The sequence below is a fragment of the Agelaius phoeniceus genome, chromosome 18 (assembly GCF_051311805.1).
Source record: "Agelaius phoeniceus isolate bAgePho1 chromosome 18, bAgePho1.hap1, whole genome shotgun sequence".
NCBI lineage: Eukaryota > Metazoa > Chordata > Aves > Passeriformes > Icteridae > Agelaius > Agelaius phoeniceus.
This window is the reverse complement of record NC_135282.1, coordinates 4,623,831-4,650,981: the sequence shown is the minus strand read 5'-3', so window position 1 is coordinate 4,650,981 and position 27,151 is coordinate 4,623,831. Positions and strand designations below refer to the sequence as shown.

The following is a 27,151-nucleotide window of genomic DNA, read 5'->3' as shown; positions in this document are numbered from 1 at the left end:
CTAAAAAGATAACAATGAAAACTTGTGACTCTCTCCAGAATCCCGATGCTGATTGGCCAATGAGTGAAAGCAACTCACATCAGAAACTAATGAAACAACCACCTGTGGGTAAACAACCTCTAAACACATTCCAGACAAGTAAAACATAGAAGAATCAAATGAGATAATATTTGTTTCCCTTTTCTCTGAAGCTTTTCAGCTTCCCAGGAGAAAAATCCTGGGCAAAGGGACCTTTCAGAAAATGTGAATGCCACACCAGGGTACATCCTGCCCCTCTCCAACCCAACTCACTTTGCTCCCCACAAATGGGAGGGATGGGTGTGAAACACCTGCACAACATCCAGGAAAAAAGCCAAATTCCTAAATGTAAAATACAAATTTCAAAAATTTGTAAATTTTTTTTTTCCTAAAAAAAAGGAGCCTGATGTGGTGTCTAACACAAGATACCACCTCTGGTTATGAACTCAGTGTTGGGGATTATTGTAGCTGCCACTTAACTTCACAACAGCAGCTTTAGCAGAATTATTAACTTAATTTCCTGCATCGACTGGGTAATTCAGAAGTGTCCCTAAGCAGGGCTCCTAAAATTTCAGAGCAATCTAATTACCCAGAAGGATTTAGTGGTAGAATTTAAACACCACACATAGACGAATAAAAAGGTTTTTCTACACCAGAACATGGCTTGCTTATATTTTTATGGATTTTAAAAATAGAAGTTATCTGGAAGTGTAAATGTGATGCATAACTCATTTTTTTTTGTGCAAGCATCCCAAATTTCATCACTACCCTCTCCTAGCTTAACAGAGAGAAAAACTGTACTGCAGTATTTTCCTGAGACAAAAACTCCAGCAAAGGAGTATTCTACAGCACAAAAAAACCAAAAAAAAAACACCCTACAGTTATTTTTTTAAAGAACACATAAAGCAATAAAACCAATTTCCCAGGAGAGCAATTCTTCATTGCAGTCAACTTTCTGCTCTGATGAAAATAAGCAACATTATGACATTAATGTGTGAATTAAGACCAGTTTGCAAAGAGTTCCTTACATCCAAACAATCTCGGACTGAATCCAGAGAACTGCTGAAGTCAAATTTGTGGCAATAAATCATATGGAAGGAAAAAAAATACTGGAGCAACCGTTAAAAAAAAGTAGAAATGTGATATTTTAAGGACATTAACACACTAAAAAGTGCTCTAGGAGGAAACCTTTGGTTTTGACTCTTGCCTGAAAGCCAAGCACTGGGCTTTGGGGCACAAAGTGACAGCAAACAGGGGACAAAGGTGTGCAGAGCACAGAGCAGCTGTGTCCCAGTTTAACTGGAGGGCAGCTCTGCCCTGACATGTGTCACTGCTTGAAACACATGAAAACCAACCAAGTACCTGTTCTGCTCCAAAAAAAAAACCAGATTATTGATCTCCTGGGGTGTCCTGAGCAGGGCCCTCCAGCTGAGGATATTCTGGGATTATATTTATCATCCCTTGGAGGAAATCTTGAATGCAGCCATCAGTAAAATCATCTCAAGAGGGTCTGGGTGAGGCAGCTGAACTGCTGAGGTTGTTTTAGAAAGGAAAAAACTGGGAGCCACAACAGAGAGGAGGCACAGCCCTGCACAGCCCCAGTCTTGCAACACAGATGGAATGATCCCCTCCTACCCTCAGGAAAAGATTAATGCAATAATCACTCCTTCCACAAGCACCTTGGCACTGCCTGGTTTCACAGGGTCCATCACCACCTTGGTGATTTCCACACGTTCCAGGTTTTCAACAGAAATCAGGCAAATATTGGCTACCGCAGAAATGAAATAAATTTTTCTTTTTAACAGAAAGTAAAATCTTTTCCCTACTCTGCGACCTTCCAAGGATTTCACAATGCCTTTCCAGCCTGAAGGGCTCTGTGGGAGGGGAAGATGGGGCCTGTGTCTTGCAGAAGAGGAAACCCAAAGCTCGGTGACAGTTTGTCCCCGTTACACCACAGTGACACAGCAAAGGCACCAGCAGAGACTGAGCCTGGTGTAGAGCCCTGCAGAGCCCAGTTTGGGCCATCCAAGAAGCTCCAAATGCTCTGCAGAGTGTGCCTGTTGTACTCCTGAACCCACTGGAAATGTGGCCATGGAAAGCTGCTCTCACCACAGTGCCATGGGAGCTCCCTGCTCCAGGGGTGCTGGGGTGGGGAATGCCAGAGCCTGAGGTGGATGAACAGAACTGATTACACAACCAGCAGTGTCATCTGCACAGCTGTTATTGTGCATGTTGCAGAGACATCTGGATTCCCAGTTAAATGACTAATTGTGCTGTGATGGATTTCCCAGCTCCATTCTGCTCTGGGCAGTGCAGAACTGTCCCTGGGCATGCCAGGAGCCACTGCAGCCTCCCAGCTTCTGTTCAGGGATTGAAGGAATTCTCTTATTCCACCACCTTCAAACCTATCTCATTCTGCATATTCCAAGTGCTCCAGCCTCTCCTGCCCAGGTGTACCTGACCTGAATGAGCAGCACTTGGTACAAAACCTCTCCTCAAAGTCCTCCAGATTTCTGAGAGTCTGAAAGAAATGTCACTCTAAAGAGCTGATAATCCTTTACAAAAGAAACAAATGTTTCCTCCTGCTGCTGCCCCTGCTTAAAGCCTCACTTGTGTGCTGGCCTGTGAGAAAACTGCCTCCACCAGCAGCTCCTGATCTGTTTTCTCTTGGAATCTCCAGACATGCAAATTCACATTCAGTGCTGGAGCCACAGAATCACAAATTAAAGTTAATGGGACAATTATTACTCAATTTGCCTCTATTTCTTGTCTAGTCCCCACTACAGACCCACTCCCCACTGGTTTTCAGGAATCCTGACACATGTGGACAAACCACAATTTATCTCTGGTGAAAACAGGTAACTTGATCAAAAAGCATCAAAAAGGGATGAATTCCAGATCCCAGAATGGTTTGGGTTGGAAAGGACCTTTAAGATCATCCAGTTCCACCCCTGCAAGGCAAGGACACCTTCCATTGTCCCACGTTGCTCCAAGCCCTGTCCAGCCTTGGACACTTCCAGGGATGGGGCAGCCACAGCTGCTCTGGGCACCCTGGGAATAATTCCACCCTCAATGGGAATAATTCCTTCCTAATACCCCATCTAACCCTGCCCTCTGGCTGTGAGAAGCCAATCCCCCTTGTGCCTCTCCAGCTCTCCTGGAGCCCCCTTTAGGCACTGGAAGAGGCTCTAAGCTCTCCTTGGCTTAGTGGTGGCCATGGCAGTGTGGGGACAATGCCTGCATTTGAGCATCTTCAAGGCCAGCCCCACAGAGAAGATCCCCTGATCTCTGGGGACACAGCCCTGGTGTCACACAACAAGGTTTGCTCTGTGCCATGCAGGGAATGCTGCTCTTTGCACAGCTCTTGTACAGAACCACACACAACTCCTTATCCTCATCCCTCCTGTCACAGACACATCTTTTATGAAAAATCCTTTCTTCAGGATTTTTTCCTCCTGAGAAGCTGAAAGGCCTCAGGAACAAAATGTGAACAATGGTTATGTGCTGCTGTGGAATGCAACAGGTGCATCTGGGATTGGTCTCATGTGGTTGTTTCTAATTAATGGCCAATCACAGCCCAGCTGGCTCGGACAGAGAGTCTGAGCCACAAGCTTTTGTTATTCATTCTTTCTTTTTTTATTCTTAGCCAGCCTTCTGATGAAATCCTTTCTCCTATTCTTTTAGTATAGTTTTAATATAATATATATCATAAAATAATAAATCAATCCTTCTGAAACATGGACTCAACATTCTTGTCTCTTCTCTCATCCTCAGACCCCTGCGAACACGGTCACACCCCCTGTATCTGTGGGCACAGGGGCTGTGCTCCCACACTCAGTGTTTAATTCATGCACCACAAGGTGAGGGAAGTGAACCCTTCCTGCCAGCATCACCTGTAGCCATGGCAACCACGGTGTCACTGCAGGGAGGGCAGAGCCACCTCCCATCCTGCCTGGAATTCTCTGAGCCCAACACGCCTCAGCCAGCGACCCCAGGGAGCCAGCAGCAGGCAGGTGATGGCTTTTTGCACACACCAGTGATGGTTTCAACTTTACATTTGAATTCATCTCATTTTAATCCAATTTATAAAATAGAACAGATGGCTTGGAACACACCTTGACTCAGCTACACAGAAAACAAAAAGGGTAAAAAAATTGGATATCAGAGTAACAGGAAAGGGAAGATGAGCTGGAGTTCTGTCTGCAGGAGCACTCTAGATCCCATCAAACTACACAAAAAAAAAACCTAATCTTTTTTGCAAGACAGAATCGTGTTTCGGAAAAGTTTCAAGCAAAAAGACTTTAAAAAGGATATTTAAAACATCAGGAAAGTGGGAGGATGAATTACCTCAGAAATGGGCACCCCCTCAAGCCTCTGCAGCAGAGATGCTCATTCTGTAGGACCCAAACTGATCAAGCACGTTTGGTTTTCCCTTCTCATTTCAGACACATTGCAAGAATCAGGGGGAGGCTCCAGTGGGGGTTAATTTTTGCATGTCACACAAGGGAATTGATGGAATATGCATTATATGTAACAGCTTTTACATTATATGGAAGGAAGAAGGAATAACATAGTGATACTTACTCCTGTACTGACAAGAGACAGCATAATTCTTTCATTTAAGGCTAATGTTTCTCCTTGCTTCATCTTGATTCTCTTCTTATCTAAACATTTCATTGCATACCTGGAAAAAAAAAATAACCATTCAGAAAAAGCACCAAAAATCTCCTCTGGCAGGACTATTCACTGGCAGCCAGGCCATGCACATTTACAAGATCCTGTAAGCAAGCTCTTGAAAGACTTAAACCCAGGACTAAAAAAACATCATTTCACTAAAACTAAAAACCTCCAAAATCTCCCAGAACTAACACATTTCCAGCAGAAGCCTCCTGACAGAGAAATGTGCTTTAACAAATAATTCCATGTCCAAACCATCGCAGTGAGATAGGAATTACACAACATATATTCATTTTCTCATACCTACAAGCAAGGATCTGCCTTAGGAATTAAATAACAGAAACTCTGTTATGGTACCATTTAATTCCAACAGTTTCAACTCTATCAGGAAAGCAATATCTTGAACACACGCTGAGTTTTATATATTTTTTTTTTCTCCTTAATTTTCTTTCTACTCAGAAAAAGTCAGATACACACAAGAAAGCTTTTTTGGTCTTCTACCATCTGTGCTACACAAATTAATAAAATTTTGCTCACAAAGGATGTTACCCTAACAACCACCAACCACAGGAGGATATGATCCAGGCTGGGTATTTTTCCGAGCTGTTGGTGAGTTCATTAATAGATATCAGTGAGAAGGACATGTGTGCTCCTCCACAGAAGACTCCTAGACATGGACACTCATGGATTTTTAGGAAATTACCACATTACAGCTTCAATGCCTATCCCCATCCAGCCTCAGAGCTTCAGCTTTTGGGAGCTCCAGTTCCCAAAAACAGCCACGTCATTGCTGACATCAATGTGTTGGGAGAGGGGGAGTGAGGGTGAATTTTAAGTTTGCAGACTGGGAATACATTCATATGTTCCTACTGAGGAGTCTGTGAAGGGTGAGTAAAAATAACCCCTGACCCTGCCCTGACCAGAGAGAGGCACTGGGGATGCTCAAAGCTGATGGAAACCACAGAATGGTTTGGGTGGGAAGGGATCTTAAACCCATGGGCAGGGACACCTTCCACCATCCCAGGCTGCTCCAAGCCCCATCCAACCTGGTCTTGGGCACTTGCAGGGATCCAGGGGCAGCCACAGCTGCTCTGGGAACCTGTCCCAAATCAAGTCTGCAGCTCTAAGTGCAGCAGAGGCAGCCTGCAGGGGATGGGAGCTGGGTTAGGGATGGGCTCACAGGTTTGGATCAAGAAAGAACTAAATCAAATCTCTACCCAGAAGCTGAACCTCATCTTAAGTTTTGCTTCAAATTTGAAAAAGAAGGTTGCTTTTCCCACATTTTGCTTCCCTTTGCTCTATTTATATCTAATAAAACCTGTCCTTCGCTTTGCTTCACTTTTCCTGTCCTTCTCACTTCCCAAAGGTTTATCCACCTCCTGCCAGAGCCCTGCTCAGACACTCAGACATGGAGATGGCTGGGACTCTGAGAAGTGCCTGCTGAGCGTGCCTCAAGCTAAATAAAATGTTTATTTTTGTACAGGGGCAACTGAATGAACTGTACATGGACAAAAAGTACCAAAGCAGGAATAAAGCCAGCGTTGTTAGTAAGAGTATTAATATAAATACTTGAAGTCACTGTAGAAATACTGAATATAATAATAGCAACATTAAGATGTCTTCCACTTGTTAAGAGTCAGAAGTTTATTATTATCAAGGATGTCAGGCACACATAAATTCAAGAGGAGCCAGACACAGGGCACCTCACACATGCCCTGCTCACTTGGAAGGGAAATGTTTAAGGATGGGCTGTGGACTGAAATTGTTAGGAGAAAAGCAAGATGAAAGGCTGGGGTGTAAATAAAGAAATGGATTGATATTGAGAACAACTGGTTAAATCCATGGCCAGATGTTCACATCAGAACACAATGGGACAATGGTGCCTAGAAATGGAAATCTGATGATCAGGGGAGGTGTGTGAATGGTAAGATCACAAAAAGAATAAAAACCACCCAGGGCTGACCCTGGAGCTCCCACAGAGAGCTCTGGGAATCACAAGTCCAGCAGTGGGATATCCCCTTCCAAATGGCAGCAGGGATCTCTGCTCTCACCACACACGGGGCAGGCACTGGTGGAATGCCCCAAATTGGGAGCAGCACACTGGGAATGGGCTCTGGCATAGCCCTGAACTCTCCAGATTTGGGGACAGATTCCTGCAGCACACCTGGAGCAGGTGACACCTGAGCAGCCACCATGGCTTCCACAGCAATATCCTCTGATCCAGGGAATTGCTGGAGCACACACCTGATTTTGATTGTGCATTTTCCACTTTTTGACAGGACATTTCCACGTGCCCAGGAGCTGTGTGACCCTGAGCCCCTGCATGGCATGGAACAGCATCCACTGAGCCTGCAGTGAGCCAGGAATCAGAATTCTGGGGGTTAAACCTCATCACAAAGAACTTGACAGCAATGTGATGCTGCTTCCCAGTGATTTCCTAAGAAATGACTGGAAGGATTTCCTCACTAGTCCAGAGTTTACAATCACCTCTGCCACAGAGTGGGTGATACTCACATTTTTCCAGTGTCTGCTTTTCTGCAGCCATACACTTCACCAAATCCCCCTCTTCCTATTATTCTATGTACACTAAAATCATTCATGGTCAGCTGCAAGTGGAAACAGAAACAAGAAAACAAAACCTTCATTTTTCCAGCATTAAAAAAAAAACTTACTGTGAAAACATCTAAATGATCCATGAATGTGTTGAGATCCTCAACTGTAATTCAACAGCATTTACTGTGTTGGAAAAGGAGCCCCTTATTGTTGATATTTCCATGTACTTGGAAGCACTACAGTGTGAAGTAGCACCAAGGGGAATGAGGCTGTTGCTCCCAAAATCTGCCAGTCTCACTCAGGGCTATTTTTGCAGCCCAAGTTGTCACACAGAAGTGCAGAGGGATGCAAAAGCTGAGGCCAAGGGAAAGGGGCTCAGAGGGTGCTGGGATCACAGACTGGAGTGGGAAAGGGAGGTGGACAGGGATTTGGGCTGGTAAAGAGCAGAAATTCTGGCACTTCAGCTCTTTCAGCCATTAAAAAAATCAAAATTCTGTTAGCTGAGGAAGGCAGAGGGGACGTCCAGACAGGAATCATCAGGGCTGTGCCTAAGAATAGCAGAGCAGTGACATCCACCACCCTCCTTAATGAGGCCTTTGCAGAACAGGATTCAAAACTGAACATTCTCTTTCCTGTATCAGCCTCTGACAAGATAAATATACTTGTGAGTACTTACATGAATATTTAGCTCTACATTTTTCCATTGACAAAATCTAGTAAACTTGTCACTGCAAAAGAAAAAAAAAAAAAGTTTAAAAGTTGTCTGAGACTATTGTGTAGAGTATTACAGGAAATGTCAAGACTCTGATATTTAAAATCTAGTCTGAGCTAGGGCGTGGGGTGGTATTTAATAAATGACAGCCTTCCTTTCACCAACTGTAATCTTACCCCCACCAAGAAAAACAATTCCTAGGCAGAGCACACTCCATGTTCTACATCCTTGGGAGAGAAAGAGAGCAGATAACCTTACCCCTGGAAGTGCTCACTGTGTCCCCACAGCTCTCTTGCATGGTTTTCAACCATTCAAAGATGGTTTTCAATTTTTAAACAACTATGTTTGGAACTAACAAACATTTAAATTACATCAAGAGGAAGATAATTATTAAAAAAAACACAGGCAGCTCGATTTATGTTAATGAACCTCCCTATACTCCAAGGAACATTTTAAACTCATTTTATCTTAAAATAGGGAAGACATCAGCAATACCACAGGCTTTGGGAAAAAATAATAAAATAGTTGCTTATTCCTACATGAATAATTAAGTATTTATTTTCAAAGTAAGAAATAACAGCTTTATGGAGGCATTTTTATAATTATCACAGAATGGCACCAAACCCGTTTAGAAAATGGATTTGGGTTTTGCTGGGGGACAGCTGAGCTTTGCAGAGCCAGACACAGCAGCAGGAAAGGGCTGCTCTGCTGAGCCAGACTTGTGCCCTCAATTCTTTATTACACAGAATATCCCCAAAACCCCAGTTCTGCCTTTTTTCAGCCCAAACTCCAACCTCTGTGTGCCCTGACTGAGAAATCCCTGAGCTTTTCAGCTGTTCCACTCACACATCCTGACTCTGATCAGGGGATCCCACAAAGCTGGGTTAATTTGATTAATCATGCAATAATACACATTTTTAGCCTTATTTACAGCAGTGCTGTAGGGACCTGACTTCCCACTACAGTAGGCAGGTAATTCAGGTAATATTCCATGTTCATACCTTTCCATAAATTTTTGAAATATTTTTCCTCGGAGACTATCACAAATTTCTTCTATATATGGCTAAAAAGGGTGAGGAAACACAATTAGTATTTAAGCAGACAATAAATGGCTTTTTTTCAGTCCCATCCAACACACAGAACTCTCATTGGCCCCACACAGATCCTGGATTGTCCTAAAGAAGCCTCAACAATGCATTTCAGCTTTATTTGGCTTTTGGAATCTGAGCAGGTGCCCTGAAGTCAAACACAAAATATTTTCATGAGCTAAAAAGGGGTGTGGGGGCAAAAAATTCTTCTTTCAAATGTATTTAACCAATAAACTGTCACCCCTGTGGAATCCAAAGCCCCCAGAGCTGCTCCCCCATCTCTGTGGTGCTTCTCTCCTCCCTGTCCTTGCTGAGAGATCAGCACCTTGGAATCACAGGTGATTTTTTCCCTCCCCTGGGTGTGCCAGGGCCCAACCTCTCCCCAGGTAGGGCTGAGGCATCCCCCAGCACTGCAATCACCAACCCCCAGCTCATGGCAACAGCCAGAACAGCTCAGAAGCACAGCAGACATCAGGCACGGGCAACCTCCACATTTTTTTAGCACATAAAAATACGTCAGATTTAGATAAAAGACACTTAAGCTTACAAACACCCCCATGATGGATTAAGACTATTTCTCCACTGTTCACCCTGACAGGATTGAGCATCTTCCTGATGGGAAGTGATTTACTCTAAATCATTTAATGGCTCAAAATTATACAACTATAAAAACTCTTCTGTTCGCACACCAAGGTATAGTTTGCTTTTCTAAATGCGCTTGAAAATATTACAGATAACAAGAGTAAATCGTAATTTTGACTTGGAAAAGCATTTCAATCCCACTTACAGCACAGAATATGTACCAGTCCCATTTATTCAGTCTCTTTAAAGAGTATTTAAAAAGTCACTTTCTGTCAGAGAAGCTGAATGTTCAGACTGTGAAAGCTCACCTGGAAAAGGCTGGCTGGCACTTGTTTCTTGGCTAAATGTGTTTGTACATGATCTACAGCTTGTTTTGAGAAAGGCTTTTGGAAAAGAAAAAGGAAGATTTCAAACAGTTGGAACTGTCAGGAGTTTCATTTCAGGTCAGAGCACTGTTGTTCTTTTCCCCACACAGAAACACCAACCCCAAGGGGAATCAATAGGGCCTCCCACAGGTATATTACAGTGAATATTGTGTGAAATGTGCAGAACGATCCAGTAACAGGATTATTCTGAAGCAGAAAAGCGGGAGAGGGGAAGATGAGGAGGAGGAAGGTAAAAATCAAAGGGGGTGATGATCCTCCTTTAACAAATCCATGAAAAATCCCATTTACAGGCACAGCTCCAGAGCCAGAAGCACTCATGAACTTTTTACTAATAAAATAATGCATTTTGAGGGAAATAAAAAAAGAGAAAAGCTTAAACCCTCCTCCCAAAGCATGATACAACACCTGCAAATCCTCCTTTCAAATCAGAGCACATGAAACTGTTAAGAACAGATCAATGGGCCCAAATACCAGCTAGAAGAAATGTGTCTTTTCAGTGACTTTAACCACATCTCTACACACACCTATATACAAATAAATCCATTTATTTCATCCTTTTGTAAACAGACATTTAGTCTAAAGAAACATAAACCAGAAAAATCTCCTGATACTTCCTTTGCGTGCCGCCAAGTTTAATAAAAATTTCAGTACGCCTCAACTTTTACACCTCAATAAAAAAAATAAACAAAAACATAAAAAGCAACATTCTGAATTTTGCCAAACCCAGATCCTGGATTTCAAAGGGAAATTCCTGCTGCCAGGAGTGGGGGGCAAAGGGCAGGATACCCACGTGGGAACAGGAGAGCAGCTCCTTCATGATGTAGGTGTCGTAGATCTGCCGGCTCCGCGACAGCCGCTCCTCCTCCGAGTCCAGCTTCTCGTACTCCTTGATCTGCAGCACAAAGCACACCCCACACATGCCCTTGTGATTTCTCACTCATTGGGTCAAAACAGGGCTTGGGTTGAAGTTTTATTTTATTGGGTTTTTTTATTGATGAAAAATCACCTGTGACAGCACAGTCGCGGCTGGGGTTTCCCCTTTAATATTGGGATTTTTTTTCAGCCCCTGGTACAGGTGCCCAGGGCATTGGTGGAGTCCCCATTCCTGCAGGGATTTAACGGGATGTGGCACTTGGGGACATGCTCAGTGGTGGCCTTGGCAGTGCTGAGTGAACAGTGGGACTCAATGGGCTGAGAGGGCTCTTCCAATCAAAAATTCCCTGACCACAGCACATCTGGTACAGATGTCCAAGAAAGAATAATAAAGCACATTTCAAAATGTTCACACAGTCCAGCTACACTGTGGATTTGAAGCCTAAAGCTGGCTAAAAGACAGTTTTACAAAACACATCAAGTTTCCTCAGGTGTGCTGTAGGAGATCAGTGTGTTCCAGGTGAAAGAACAGCAATCCCAGACAGTTCATTTACAGAACAAAACCTGACAACCAGCTCCAGAACAGAAAGTCCACCCCGTCCAAGGGTCCTCTGGAGCATATTCAGGGAAAGAGCTCTTCCAGAAACGACAAAATGTAAAAAAAAGATGCAAGGGGAAAGACTCAGCATTGGCTTTCTGGACCTTCCAGGAGAAACCCTGGGATCCAGATCCCTGGCAGTGAGCAGATCTGCTGTGTGCCACACAACCCCAGCAGCGCTTAGGTTGGGAAAAAACCTCCCAGATCATCAAATCCAATTATCAAGAGACAAACTGGAACCAACCTACCTCTGGAGGTGGAACATTAATTAAAGTCAGTATCTTTCTAGCTGTACTGCTGGTGTTTGCTGACATGATAAGGCACCAGTCCCACCCCGATCTGCCATCTGTGCTGCTTCCCCCTTGATACCAATTTATAATTAAAATGACTCAAAATGTCTTTGCCCAAGAAACACTTTTAATTAATGCAATGACACAAAATAATTAGCAGTACAGGAGGAAGGCCTGATGGATATCTGATTGTCTTATTTGAGAACAACCTCCTATCCCTCAATGTTTGGTTGTTAAAGGACACAACTCCTCAGTCAGTGTTCCGGGGTTTCAGCAGAGCCCCCCAGAGATCAAAAGGATCTCCTCAAAAACTGGGATCAGAATGCATTTGTTTTCAAGTATTTAGAAGCTCTTTTTTTCCTTTTTTTTTTCCCAATTTTCCCCCTTTTTTCTTTTTCATTTCTTTTCTTTTCCTCCTGAAACTGATCGGGATGAATCACTCATCCTGTTAAATGCCTGATCGTGACTCCAGCTGCAGTGATATGAAATCCCTGGAGTACAGAGCTCTTCTACACCAAGCAATTTTTAATGTAGCAATGTACTCAGATTATTCTATGTGTAATAAATGCAGCAAGTAAATCAAATATATAAAAAAAGGAAAAGCTCCTGGATCCGGTATGTCACAGAGGAAAACACAATGAACCTCTCTTTAAATATCTTTAATGGGATTTTTCCAGAAGTACATGACAAAGCACTGAAATTCTTTTGAGGCAACATTTTGCTAATAACCTAAAAATACAATTTTGAATTGTTTCAGAGATAAAGAGGCAGCCAAAAATATCTTGCTAAATAATCTGGTACAACAGGCCTTTTCGGATTACTTATGACAGTGATATCTTCAGTGTATAAAGAGATGGAAATGATAGAAAAAGATTCTTTATTGACAGCAGGTATCTGATCTGAGTGGGGGAATGGAGCCTTGCTGAGGACTGATCTCCAAATTGATACCAGCTGTTTGTGCTGACAGCTAGGATAAAAGTTAAATTCTCAGTTCATGAGTGAAGCAGCCAAGGCTATTCCAGCTCTAAATTAACCCTGAGCATCAGGTATGGGCAGGTCTGCCCTGAAATCAGCACCTGGGACAGGATTCACTGGGGCTTTATTCAGTGTCACAAATGTAACAGGGAATGAATGAATGAATGAGTGGTGCCATGGAGCTCAGACCCTGCAGCAGCAGAAGCTGGAGAGGGCCAGGGCATTCCTTGGAATTATTGATCCTTTGGGATGTGCCCTGCACAGTGCCTGGCAGCTCCTTCAGTGGCTATCTCCTGACAAGGGACACAGCTCCTCCATCTGTGTCCCCTCTGCCACAGCAGCTCCTGAACCATCTGAGCAGCTCCCACCCCTCATCCCTCCACAATCCCCCCCTGCTGCCTTTTCCACAGGTGAAAAACTGATGGGGAAAGACCTGAAGGATTTCAGTGTCACCCCAACACCAGCAAATTCATCCCAGATCCTTTTCTACCAGTCCTACACTCCTTCAATGTCCCTCTCCTTCCCTCTCAGCGTTCCCTGATGGAGCAGGACAGCCTCACTCCCTGCACAGCCCCAAAGCTCCATCACCACCAGCACTTACCTCCTCATAGAACTTCAGCTGAGGGACAGCTTCATCGATCTCATTCATGCAATAGTCTTTAAAGAGCAAAAATCCTGGAAAGAAAGACAGAAAAATCAGAGAAATTTGTCTCATCGCACTTGTAAAAAGGCTCATGAAACCACCTGAGTTCCACCACGGGCTGTATAAACCTGTGTGAGCATCCCCAGTTGCCAAAGTTTAGGATTCTGATTCCAGCTCTTCATTTCCAGCACAAAGGGATCCCAAGCCTGCCTCACCTCCCACAGGTGTATTAAACCCATTACTGCTTCCACCTGCTGAGGATTTTATCAGGCATTTCCATAATGCACAAAAATATCCTGTTCCTCTTCACAGACCACATTTTCTTCTCTTTTTTTTTCCCCCCAGTAAAAACTAGACACTATTCACGTTTTGGGGGTTTTTTTGTAGGAGATTTACCTACATTTCACTGATGAAGCACAACCTCTTCTGCACTCCCATTTCAGAATTACCGGTTCATGTTACCTCTAATGGGTTTTATTGCTCAATAAATTACATCAGGGTCTTTACAGTTCCTTTGCAAGTAATTTAGAGCATGACCCCAGCAGGCTGCAGATGAGAATCTTCCATTAGGAGCATTTTAATGCACTGTCACAAGCCTCATCCCATGGAAGCTCTGTCTTTCCCTGCCTCTGAGCTGGCACCTGCTACCCTGGAATTTCACACAGCAATCTGTGTCACAAACGTCCCCATCACTGCCAAACCCACCCAAAGTGCCCCATCTCCTCAGCCAGACCGTGCACCTCCACCTCTCCTTGCCAGCTTGGCTTTTTTGAGGACAAAAAGTGAAATTTTGGGAGCCGATTCAAATTCCTTATTTCCCACATGACGGAACCAGCAGCAGCACGGAGCAGAATCCTGCTGAATGGACTGAACTTTTCTAGGACAATGAACCAAAGATTGGGTAATTAAGAGACTGAAGAGTGGCACAAACAGCTCTGAATGCAGTGAAAGAAAAATCCCTGGCCTGGTCCCAGCTCCTGGCTGGTGCCCAAAAAAACCCACAAACAACAAAAAAAAACACAACAATAAACCACAAAGACAACTGTGGGAGGAGTGTGAAAATATACCAACACACATTTCCAGCAGGGCCACGCCAAACATTCCAGCCCTGCTCAGTATTTTCCAAACTTTTTCAATTTAATTATGGCAGAGAAAGAAGAGGTTCCCAAGCCCATGGCACAGGGAACAATCAGAGGCTTATGCAGCCACAGGACATGGGCTGCTCCTCCCTGAGGCCCCTTGGCACTGCACTGCAAAAACCCAGATATACCCAAAATATACAGACTTGAGAGCTCAGGCTGCTCAGCCTGGGGAAGAGAAGGTTGGGGAAAGACCTCGCAGCACGTTCCAGGATCTGAAGGAGCTACAAAGAAGCTGGAGAGGGATTTTGCGTCAGGAACTGGAGTGGCAGGACAAGGGGGAATGGCCTCAGACTGAAATGGACATTTAGGTGAGATACATGGAAGAAATCACTCCCTGTGAGGGTGCTGAAGCCCTGGCACAGGTTGCCCAGAGAAGCTGGGGCTGTCCCACCCCTGGAAGTGTCCAAGACCAGGTTGGACAGGGCTTGGATCAATCTGGGATAGTAGAAGGTGCTCCTACCCATGGATGATCTTTAAGGTCCCCTCCAACCCAAACCATTCAGTGATTCTATAATTCAGACAAATCCAGTTAGAGCTTAATGTTCCCCAGACTGGAATTGTTTCTGTTTCGACCTCCCATTCTATCAACAGACCCTGCACTTCCCCTGGAGCACAAAGGAAATCTCCTCCTTTACTGCTGCTCTTGGGTTGAGTGAAAAATGATCAGCCAGAAACTGCAGCTCTCACATAATGGCACAACGAAGTGACAGATGCAGCATTGAGTAAGTGACAGGAGTTTTAAGAAGTTCAGGGGGAGCTGACGAGGAGCACAATAAGCACAGTTAACAGCACACAGAAAAATAAGCCCAGGAACAGAAAGCAGGAATTAATAAAATGATAGCGTTAAGTAACAGCTAAAAAGAACCAGCAATTATTTATGAAATAAAGATGCTGACAGCTTTGGCTTTAAAGATTCCTTCTGGTATAACTATATAATTTCTGCAACAACCAGATCACTGGTTGTTAAGGGAAAGGAAAAATATTTTTTAAGAGCTTCTTCAGGCAACACCAAAGTGATGGATGATATCAATAATACACACACAGAGTGTGAGGCAGCACCCAGCTCCTCTGGGCTCCAGCCTCTGGACAATCATCTTCCCCTTCAGCTTTGCATTTACAATCCCAAGACAAATTTGCCAAGTGCCATGAATTGCACTGACTCTAATTACCAAGGCAAAATGCCTTTCAAGGAGGGATGAAGGCCACCTTTGAGGTTTGCAGAGGCTCACAAGCAGGAAGGGATGGGCTGGTGGGGAGAGCAGAATCAGGTCAGGCAGCTCAGCCATAACCAGGCACTCACAGAGCTCATCCCCAGCTGGACAAGGTCCCTGTCACAAGGAGGGGAACTAAGTTAACCCATCTCTTTAAAAGAGAACATGAATGGTTACTTCAGTATTTATCCCGAATAATTGTGTTTTTCCAGCATGAGCACAGGAATTTTACATGAAATCCTGACTCTAATCAACAGCATCCCTCCACCCCTGGTTTTTGTCTCCAGAATTCAGCCCTTCCCACAGTCAAACAACACAAATGCTGCTGGTGAGCAGCCACACACTCCAGAGCCCTCATCATGTTTATGGCCTCAACTGGACCCTCTCCAGGAGCTCCCTGACTTTCTTGAGCAGTGGAGACCAGAACTGAACAGCACAGCCCAGATGTGGCCTCACTAGGGCCACTCAGCAGGATTAAAGCCACCTTCTCATTTTCTGCTTCTGTGGCATTTTCCTGTCTCTGGCTCTGCCAAAGTCCCCCCAGGGCAGCAGCCACAGGGGCCAGCACTGGCCTCTGTCTCCTGCAGCAGCCAAAAGGTCACCTGCAGCCACAACACCACCTCCTCACCCCTGTCAGTTGGCTGAGAGCACGGAATGATAAATAAAATAAAACCGAACAACGACGAGGAACTCCACCATAAAACACTCGGGAGAAAATGACTTCTTCTAATTCCAACTGGAATTTTATGAGCATCAGATTCAAGTGACCTTTTAACAGGAGTAAATAAAAATCTTATTAAAGCAAACAGGAGTGACTAGGTGAGAGAGCAGAGCTAAAAATAGCCACGTTTAGCCCCGATAGAAGCGTTCACAATGTCACTGATTGAAAGGAAGCTGCATCTATTTACAGCGGGCCTGAACGTGGTCCAAAACGCTGATGTAGCCACTTTCTAGTAGGCAAAATAGCAAATTAGAGAACAAAAATATCAAGCTGTTTCCAAATCCTCCCGAAACGTGCTGCGTATAAATACAGAACCCTGACAAACAAAGCAGCAGTGACATCTGCACCAGACACGGGCTCCTTTCCCGGGCAGGAAAAGCTCTGGGAATGTGGGATGGTGCTCAAGGCTGCCACACAGGCTCTGGCCCTGCTCAGGGCACTTGAAGGGCTCCCATCTCAGTCATTCCAAGATATGCCTCATGATCTTTCTTGCTTGGTGAGCTCGGATGACAGCAAGAAGCCGCGGCCAGAGGGGATGTCTCACATGCTGCTCTCTGTACCTCCCTGCCAGGACACTGCACCAAGGTGGGCCAGGCTGGAAATCAGGAGGAATTTCTTCCCAAAAAAGGGTGGTCAGGCATTGGAAGGGGCTGCCCAGGGGGGTTTGGAGTCCCCATCCCTGGAGGTGTCCAAGGAATTCCTGGATGTGGCGCTCAGTGGTGGCAATTTGGCACAGGTTGGACTCGATGGTTCTGGGAGGAATTTCCTGACCCAAATGATTTTGAGATTCTGGGGCATCTCCTCCCCAGGAATGTCTCCTGTGTAGAGCTGCCACACCACAGCGACATTACAGCACAGCTGTGTTTAAATCCAGCTGTGGGTGTGTTCAGCCTCCTGAAATAACCCTCAGTGACCTCCAGATCCATCAGCACCAGGAACAGATCCGGGTCATGGACTCAAACACTGGGACAAAGTCTCGAAAAACCACATAAAACCTGTGATTCCCACCAGGCTGCAGTTGTCACAGAACACCAGGCCAGGCTCAGACTCCTGTTCTGTGCAGTGCCCACACAGAGCTGACACAGCACAGAGCAATTCAGGCCACCTAAGAGCTCCACCACTGAGAGAACCACCAATTTCCCTCTCCAGGAACAAAGATCACCAGGGAAAACCGTGTGGGAATTGTGCTCTGGCAAGGTGCAAAGCCACAAGAATCCTCCCAGCCCAGAAAGCATCACGCATTCCACTCCTTTCCTTTCCCTTTTCCATTCTTTCCTAATTGAGCCTAATGTTCATTCCCTTTGCATTAAAAATAATACATTATAACAGACTGAAACATATCCCTGTGCATAGAAAGCAGGGGGAAAGAACACACTGTATTTCATGAGGACGTGCATCCAATGGTGAGCAGAACAGAACAATTTCCCTAGAACAGAACCAAACTGAGCTCAAAATTAGGCTGCAAGTTGCCAGGTAGCCTGTTTAATGAGGTCTAGAAATCATTAAATGAAAATAAGCTTTGGCTAAAAGGTTTTAAGTGTTATCAGAGAAAAACTTTTTATTTCCAGGCCTATTTTCCAATAGCTTTTCACCCAAGGAAATCATTGTTGAAGCTTGGTCAGCCTCCTTTCTAAACACCAGACTTGTGCATGCCTGGAATTCCTGCAGGGAGAGGAGCAGGAGAGCTGAGCACTGACACTGGGGACAGAATGGAGGAATATTCACAAATTCTGTGTCAAAGCCCAAAAGCTTGAGCCAGGTAGAGCAAGCCAAGCAGTGAATATACATATTTACTGAAAGCACTCAATTATCTTTATTTAGGTTGCCCAGAGAAGCTGGGACTGCTCCATCCCTGGAAGTTTCCAAGGCCAGGTTGGATGGAGCTCTGAGAAACCTGGGATAGTGGAAGGTGGAGCTGGATGAGCTTTAAGGTCCTTTCCAACCCAAAGCATTCAGGGATTCTCTGAATAACCTCGTGAAATAGTAGCTCTGAACACTGAATGTGTGATCAATCATTTTTTAAAGCCGTGCAGAGAAAATAATGGGGGAAACTTAGCTCTGAACCATATTTACTGTGTATCCTTCACATTCTGGTCTCCTTTAAGATGCAGATTCCAGCTGAGTGAAGTCAAAAATCAAAGGAATTCAACATATCAAAGGTGAAAGAAAAAAGTGGGTTTTACACAAGAAAAAGCTCCTCTAGAAGATGCGGGAGTAAAAAAACACTAAATTGAAATACACAAAAATATTCTAATTTTTAAAAAGACCACTAAACACAGAATAGAAGAATTTCATTTCAATCAGTTATTACAAAGAATGTGATTCAATTCCTTCACTAAATCCCATCAAGGAATACACAGCACTTGAGGTTTTCTTTTTTCTTCACTTGTAAACAGAAGAAATTCACAGCCCTTTGCAACTGGTAATAGAAGGTACCAGCAAGCTAACAACTAGGAGCAGCTCAAAAACCTCATGGTGGTGGATTGGGCTTTGTTGTATCTGTTCTTTCCTCACATCACAACTCAGGCCCTACCAAGGATGTGAAAGTTGCTATTTTCCTGACCAGTATTTTTTTCCTTTATAAACATTTTAAAATTAATTACATAATACAAGCCAATATCCCTTTACTATTCAGAAACACACTTTTCCTTCTGCCCTTCTCCAAGCTGAGAATTTCACTGCTTCACCAATTACTGAACACACCAACTCCACTGGGAAATGCAGCTCTGCTCCTCAGGAAGGGCTTAGATCCAGGTGTGGTTTTTAGTGGCAGCAAGGTGACAGGATCATTTGATGAATACATGGAATAACTCCACAACAAAAGGCTGTTCTCAAGGCCCTGGTGACAGTATTTGCCTCAGCAAACTCTGCTCAATATCTGAACCACTGTGAAGAGCCAAATTGTTCAGCCAGAACATCGAGGAACTGTTGTGCTGTGGTCAAAATCAAAACACAAAGCCAGCAGTATTCAGTTAGTAAATACACACAGCACTTAGGTAAAGAGCAGCAAAACCACTAAAACAACAGTGACAGAGCCCAGCTGATTCTGCTGCAGGAATTTCTGACTCTTCCTCTGGTTCACTCTGGCACTCTGGGAAAGCTGCTGTGAGCTGGAGGCTCAGACACAGATGGTTCTGCTGTTCTTCCTCTTTTAATCACGGAAATCATGGGCAGAAGTATCTAGAAACACTAAGAAACTGGTTTGCATGTTTTTGAGCCCACCTATCCAACCTCCACGGACACACAGGTGACAGCAGGATGTCACAGAGGCCCTGGCTGGACAGGACACTGGCAGGGAAGGGGGCTGTCAGGTGTATTGCCCACATTCTTTATAGGAGAAATGTTGTATGGATCAATAAAAGCAGCTGGAAATGGGGTAATTGATAGCCAGAGCTCTCCAGCCCCTCTGCTCTGCACTTCTGACCTTTCTATCCCTTAAATGCACTGCTGAAAGTGAGAACACTTAATAGCTCCAGTAATTTAGATTCTACTGACTGGTGCTGGTTCTGTTGAGTGATCCCAGTGATGGGAATGAGCAGCACTGGCAGGCCCAGAGAATCTGCTTTATTAACAATATCAATAATGCTTTTACAGCTGTGCAGGTAAAGCTCATTAAAGCTGTTACCATGCCACCTTACAGACATGGCAAACCAACACTGCCCTACTTCTCAGTGGTGTTCAGAGGCTTAATTAGCTGTGAACTGTTTCAAGACACATTGATAAAAAACTCCATGGGAGTGCAACTGTTTCAGATTGACTGAGGAATTGCCGGGTGGGAAGAAGAGGAAATCAGGACTGTGTGTGAACAGTGGTGGGGCACAAGGAGAAAATTCCACCAGGAACAGGCTAAGGGAGCCCTAGAGAGGCCAAGCAGAGAGAAAACACCACCTTTGGGGATGGAAGCCACTTTGCACAGTGTTAATTACTGAATATCCAGAGCTGGCAGGGACCCAGAGGATCATCATCCACTGCTGGCCCTGCACAGACACCCCAACAACCCCAGGCTGCCCCTGGGACTGCCCAAGTGCTCCTGGAGCTCTGGCAGCCTCAGGGCTGTGCCCATTCCCTGGGGAACCTGTTCAGCACCCAGCACTCTCCTTCCCTAAAATCCAGCCTAAACCTCCCTCCCATGGTTTTAAGGCACAGCAAAGAAGAGGCTGAAGAGGGCTGAACCAACCACCCAGGGCCCTTCTGATCCAAAAGGAACTAATTTTCCTACAGGATTCCAGGGGTAAAGCAAACACACCTCTGGCAGGTGCACAGCAGGGCAGGTGCTTGTGTTTGTGTGTGTTCTCTGGAAACAGCCAAGGGAAATGTCATGCAAATAATTCCTTGTTTGTTCTCTCTATTATAGAGTGATAATCCTTAACACTCTCATCTTCTCTCCTATGTTGCTACTTCACTCCAAAATTGCCAGTTTGCCTGGAATTCTTGATAATTTAACCCAAAAACCGTGCAATTGCACTGCTCTGCTGAGATAAAGACTTTTCTCCCCGTGCCTTATATCTTCCAACAACTGCACTGCATACAAATGCTAATCTACCAGGATGTGTACATTATCCATCATGGGACTGTCCAGATGATGGGGTGTATATTTTTCCTATTTTAAAGCTCAGGTTTAATCTGCAGCTCCCCTGGGAAATCACACAACACAGCATCTTCAACCCCCCCCACAAAGGCAGGCAGGGAGATCAGGGCTGAAGCCCAACAAAGAAATGCTCAATTATTTATCATCAAAAGAAAATCCAAAATGAATGCATGCATTTTGATAGTGCCTTTGGATACTCTTTATCCCTGACACCAAGACAGACAATTCCAACGCACGTAAAATCTACAGCAGGAGCTTCAGCAACACCCCTCAAAATGATCTTCCAAGCAAATCATGCCAAGTATCACTTTATTTTACCACAAAATAAGAGGGTGTTGAAAGAAATGTAGCTTCCAGTAACACTGAAATTATGACATAATAAAGAGATCTTAAATCTAACACTCATTTGGTGAAAAAAAAAAACAAACCTGCAAACAGAAAACCAGACCAACTTTTAGAAGGCTCAGAGCACAGATTTTCTTTCACTGTCCCCCCCCCCAACATCCCCAGCCTTGTTTGGTGCAGGCAGAGAACCGTGTGAGAAGCAGATCCCCTGTGAAATATCTCACATTAACGGTTTCTGTTTCGGTTTGCAGCCGCACAGTTTCCGATGTCTCCTTGTGGTTTGGGTTCTTGTGTTGTTTTTAACTGATCACAGAACTCTGCAAGGACAGGGGGGCTTCCACAGCCCCTAAGAACCCCCTGCAGCCTGTCCACAACCCCACGTCCCAGTCTGATCTTGCACTGAAAATTACAAACACCATGAGAAAGAAGAAGAAGATCAGTCTTCAAACAGCATTTTAAGTGTAATTTTTGTTTGGAAGACAACTTCCTAATTTTAGTGGTGACTAATTCTGTGTGGTGGCTGCCAGGTCAGGACCAGAACCTCAGAATAAAACCACTTTGCAGAAACGACCTGTGCCCCTGCTTTTACAGAAAAACCCACCAAGCAACCATGTCCCTGCTACTTGGCTGCACATTATTTAACATCAAAGTACCAGACACAGAGCAAATTTATCTCTGTGCTCATGACACAGCTCAGAAAAGTCATCCCTGCTCACTTCACAGCCAAAAACTCAGGTGCTTTTCTTTACTCCCCACCAAGTTTTATAGCCTTCATTGTTATTTCCTCAGAGGACTATTTAATTAGTCCAGAATGCCAACAGCACATAGATCTTCTGCTTAAATTAAACAATAGCTTAAATAATGCTCTAGGGAGTCACTTTTCCCAGCCTGTTATTTTTAGGCAGTTCAGGGAGCACGGTGCCAGCAGAAAGAGGAAGAGCAAAAATGTTTTTCTCAACAGATTTTAACTCCTATCTAATGATTAGCACCAAACTCTGAAATAATGAAATATGAGTCCAGAACTAGAGGAAGAAGCAAGAGAAAGCATCATTCAGTGCCCCAAAAAAAAAAACCTGCTGTAGCTGTTCTCACCCCAGTTTTGGTTGGTTTTTTTTTTTTTAAACAGAAAGTTGTCCCTGACCAAGCTGGAGGAAACAGCAGCCAGAAGGGTCATTTTGAGCACATTTCCCTGAAAATGAGAAGGGCAGGCACAAAAATCCCTGTGCAGAAGGAGCTACAAAACAGAACCAAATGCTCTGGAAGCTGAGCCGGGGAGCTGCAGAACAAACATGATCCATGCTGAGCTGGATCAGGACAAGGGGAGCAGGGAAGGGGCTGAGGAGCCCCCACAAGCCCCCGTGGGCTGGAACCAGCCCCTGATGCAGATGGCAAAATGCTGGGAAAACCTCCAGCTTGGAGCTGGTTGAGGAGGATATGGAAGACAGTGGAATGAATCACCTCAGAAAGATCATCCCTCACTCTGCGAAAGTGGATGGTAAATAAGGAAAAAAAAAAAAAAAAAAAAAAGGTTTGTAACTTCTTACGTCAACTACAAGTTGTTTTAATTAATTCACAAAGAAAAAAAAAAAAAACTAAGCCACCTTCGGGGAAAAAAAAAAAAAAGCAAGTTACTTCCTAGGAAAGGTGCAAAACTCACACTGCAGCAAGACCAGCTGCTGAAACAGCTAAAACACGTCCTGTTCTCATCCTTCCCCCAGCCCCAACGGCTGTGCAAGAGATGAGAAACCGAGAAGGGTGTGAAGGAACTGCCACGTCCCCCCAGCCCCAGAGATGACAGCACCCTCTGGGCCTTCACCAGGGTCTCAAGCAGCCACCAGAGAGCCCAAGGCTGAAGCAAGCCAGGCATGGAGCTGTGGATGCTCCAGGATCACATCCCAGGATTTCTAACCCAGCTCCATTCCCAGCTTGTCTGAAAGCCCAGAGTCACGGAGTTGTATCGGGCAGCAAGTTTGCTCCAAAGCATTGAACAACCAGGATAACCCTGCTCCAAAGCAATATTATCATCTCATGGACTCCCTTGAAGGCCTTGGCTGTAGCAGCCCCTGCTCTGCTCATTTCCCACCTGCCCTCTGAGGGTAGGGCCTCTCCATGACAAGGACTCCACGTGCAATGTTAACACAGCTGTGAAGCAGAGTGGATTCCACATGTAAATTATGGATATTGGGATACCAGAGTCATAGAATGGTTTGGTTTGACCTTAAATCCCATCTCATTGCACCCCCTGCCATGGGCAGGGACACCTTCCACCAGCCCAGGCTGCTCCCAGCCCTGCCCAACCTGGCCTTGAACGCTTCCAAAACCTCTCAAAAACGTCTCTTTTTCTAAAGAAACTCCTAATCTGGTGTTGTAGCAAACAGGATGTGGTAAAAGAAAACTAGCTAAGGTGGTTACGCACTCGGCTTCGAGACAGGCTGTACTTCCCCAAGAGGCTTCTGCTGTGGAGGAAGCAGCTTCTGAAGGAACAGCCGGCTGGGCTGGGCTGCCAGAGCACTCTTCTGGGTGCTTCCATGAGCTCCACGTCCTCTGACTCACCAGGACATTCTTAGAGAGCTCCAGATCGTTCTGGAGCATCACTCGGGGGGCAAACAGCAGTGCCAGCGCCAAGGGATGAGAGCAGCCTGCTTGCCTTGCCGAGGGAAGGGATGCAAATAGGGGACAGGCTTGTTTGTGCAAATCTGATGGAGCCTCCAGGCCATTTTCATCCCTGATGAGCTTCCTGCTCTCATCCCAATCCTAAAGGTTTTGGTTTCCAAGCCAGAGCTGCCCCTGTGGCTCCCTGCAGCTGCACACCTGGCAGGAAGGGAATTTGGGCCAAAGCTTTGGCAGTGGGAGCAGGAAAGCACTGACCCTAAAATGATTTTGGGGCTCACTAAGAATAAACACTTGCAGGTGATGAGACCAGCACCATAATTAGACACATGCATAGGGAAACATCCATACTGACATCAGAGCCCTTCTATCAGACAGATGATCAAAGCCTGGGTTTACATTTGAAAGGATACTGAAAAACAAGAAAAAAAATTTAAAAAAAAGCAGTGACCTGGAGCTGTGAGGAAAAAATTAGGTCTGGGGTAAAAAAAAAAAAAAAAAAAAAAAAGAAACAAACCTGTTCTCATCTAGAGCAGTTGCCAAGGAAAAACTGGGAAGCTCGGTGCGTTTTATAGTCAGTGTGTAAAGATAAAGCAGGGAGTGCTGGATGGCTCCTCAGCAAAATTATCACAGGAAAAACCAGGGAAGATCCAGCAGAATTACTGGAGATCCCGGCTGATGGAGACTCCCGGCACACCCAGCACCTGCCCCACCTGAGGTCTCACCACATCCCCCCCAGCCAAAGACAGGGAGCAGAACAAAAAGGTGATTATAGAGTTTTAATTACCTCCCCATACTTCTTCTCACAACCCTTTGCAGAACGCTCGCTTAAAACTGCAGGTACTTTACCACAAGCAATTATGCTAATGTCTGGAAACAGAGCTAATTGAGTGGCAAAGAACACGCTAGAAAACGCAATCAAATTTAAATGAACAACCACAGTAAAGGAAATACTGTATTTTCCAGCGTGATGCAAAGTCTGCTGTTAAAAACAGTCGTGTTTAGCTTTAATCTTTTTTTAAAATCCCATTTTAAATCCTGTTTTAGCTTCAGAATGAACTGAAACTCCTGCACGGCATTCACAGAACTGCTCCTCATTTCCAGGTAATCCAGGGCAAGTCCTGCTCTGACTGTACCCGGGGAGAGGAGGAAACCTCTCCTCTGTGCACAGAAACTAAAATGTTAATGAAACTGGGCTCTAAAATTCCAGCTTTAATGGCTACTACCAACATGGGGGAAAAAAGAGAAAGATCTAATCCTTCCAAGGTTCCAGTTACCTAACTGTAATTGCTGTAACTAATCAAAATAACTGCAACAGTCCTCGCTCTAACAGGTAATGAAAAGTATTCAATTACACAAATAGAAATATCCATTACATAGAAGATGGTCTGTTTGACTTCTCTTTTTAGAGAGAAAAAAAAGAAAAAAAGGACTTCTTCATTTCACTGCCCCCAAAGAGACTCAGTTGAAGTCAGGCTGTGTTTGGTTGCTTAAAATTCTGCTTATTTTGCAACTGCCATGCTACAGCAAAATATTAATGATTCAGCACAGGCATTGGAACTGAAGCACACACTGAGGTGTCAGTACCAGCAAACAAGGTATCTATCTGCATTTACATGGCAAAAGTCCTGGGCACAATAAAAACCCATAGTTTTAAGCACGAGTACAGAGCTGTTGAAACACAGTGAAAAGTTCCCCAGGACTTCCAACGGCTCTGAGACTCATTAATGACACTCTGAGACACAGGAAAATCGATTATTTTAATCTGGCAATACCTATAACTCCCACTCCAGTGAGCTGCACGCTGCCAGGCAAGCAGGAAGGCTTTGGGGTATTTCTGCTCCAGCCAGAAGGGAGGCCAGTGAAAACTCAACCAGCCCAAAGATGCCCCCCATTGCACCACTTTTCCTGGGAAATCAGGTATTTTGTTCACTACAGCCTCATTTCAGACAGGAATAAAACCACTGACCTCAAGACTTCCCAGCCCATTCCCCATTTCCAGGACAAGAGCAGCTGTGCTATCCCAGCCAACTCACTCCTCAAATCTGCCACACAAAGATCCCAAGAGCCCCTCATGAAACCCTCCCTGCTTTATTACCCACACTGCCACTAAAATATTTTTTTTTTTTCATTGAAACATTAAAAGCTCTAGAAAATGGACTAACCTCATCGTTTCTGCAACAGCATTTCTGGTTTTGAATCATGTTCAACCTCACTTCTCCCTTCCACTGCCCACATCACACCCTATTTTCAATACTTCCCTGTGGGTCAGATTTAACAGACTGCTCATTCCCACTGCTCTTTCCTGGATTGTTCCCAGCAGGTCCATGTATATTTTTTTTTAATCCACTGCCAGGATGGACACAACATTCTGCCAGAAGAGGATTATTTCACATGCCTCGCTGGCTGCAACACTGCTTTTATATTTAATCGTGCGATCCAGCTGAGCCAACGCAGCTCAGGGCTGGCTGTCACAGCCAAGTCCCTGCCCCGAGGGTGCCCAGGCTGTGCCTTGTCATTGCTCTGGCACAGGTGGAGAGGAAGGACACTGCTGGATTTCCCTGGGAGCACTGCATCTTCCCCCTCCCCTGGTTTATGGAGGTTTTGTCCTCCTTGTCCCCGGTGCGTCACAGCAGAGCACAGAGGATCCTCACTGCAGCACTCAGCTAAATGAACACTGATCTCTGATGTTCCCATTCCCTGCATCCACCTCTCCATGATTAACTGCTCCACCAGCCCCTTTTCCCAGCAGCTTCACCCCCTGCACACACACAGATTTCACTCCCCCCCATGCTGGGAGCAAGAACACCATGTCAGAGGGTCAAGACAACACATCTGGGATTGTTTCTCCTGCTCCCTTATCAACAGGCTCATTACCTCTGCAAAGAAAAAAAAAAGTTTAACTGATGTGACACATTACATTGCTGACAAGCCCATACCAAGTAATATCATTTTCTCCTCGATGTTTCCAAATAATTTAATTATTTTCCCTGTAGTTTTCCAGAACCTGAAGTTGACAGATGGCCTTGCTCTCTGTCTTCTTCCCTTTCACAACATTTCATCTTCTTGAAGACCTTTGTTTCACTGAGTCCTGTCCATCCTCCAGTGTTCCTCAATCTACAGCCCTGGCTCCTCAGCA

General features: G+C 44.8%; 1 protein-coding gene across 1 annotated transcript in view; it reads right to left on the bottom strand.

Annotated features, from left to right (window-relative positions):
* GRK3 (G protein-coupled receptor kinase 3) overlaps positions 1-27,151 on the bottom strand; it is a 62,051-nt gene that overhangs the window by 20,505 nt on the left and 14,395 nt on the right. The window contains exons 3-9 of the mRNA XM_054645775.2: positions 13,354-13,427; positions 10,807-10,908; positions 9,939-10,013; positions 8,962-9,023; positions 7,925-7,976; positions 7,210-7,301; positions 4,603-4,702 (exon numbers count right to left, since the gene is read on the bottom strand). Coding sequence (XP_054501750.2) covers positions 4,603-4,702; positions 7,210-7,301; positions 7,925-7,976; positions 8,962-9,023; positions 9,939-10,013; positions 10,807-10,908; positions 13,354-13,427 — 557 coding nt within the window. The remainder of the gene's footprint in view (positions 1-4,602; positions 4,703-7,209; positions 7,302-7,924; positions 7,977-8,961; positions 9,024-9,938; positions 10,014-10,806; positions 10,909-13,353; positions 13,428-27,151) is intronic.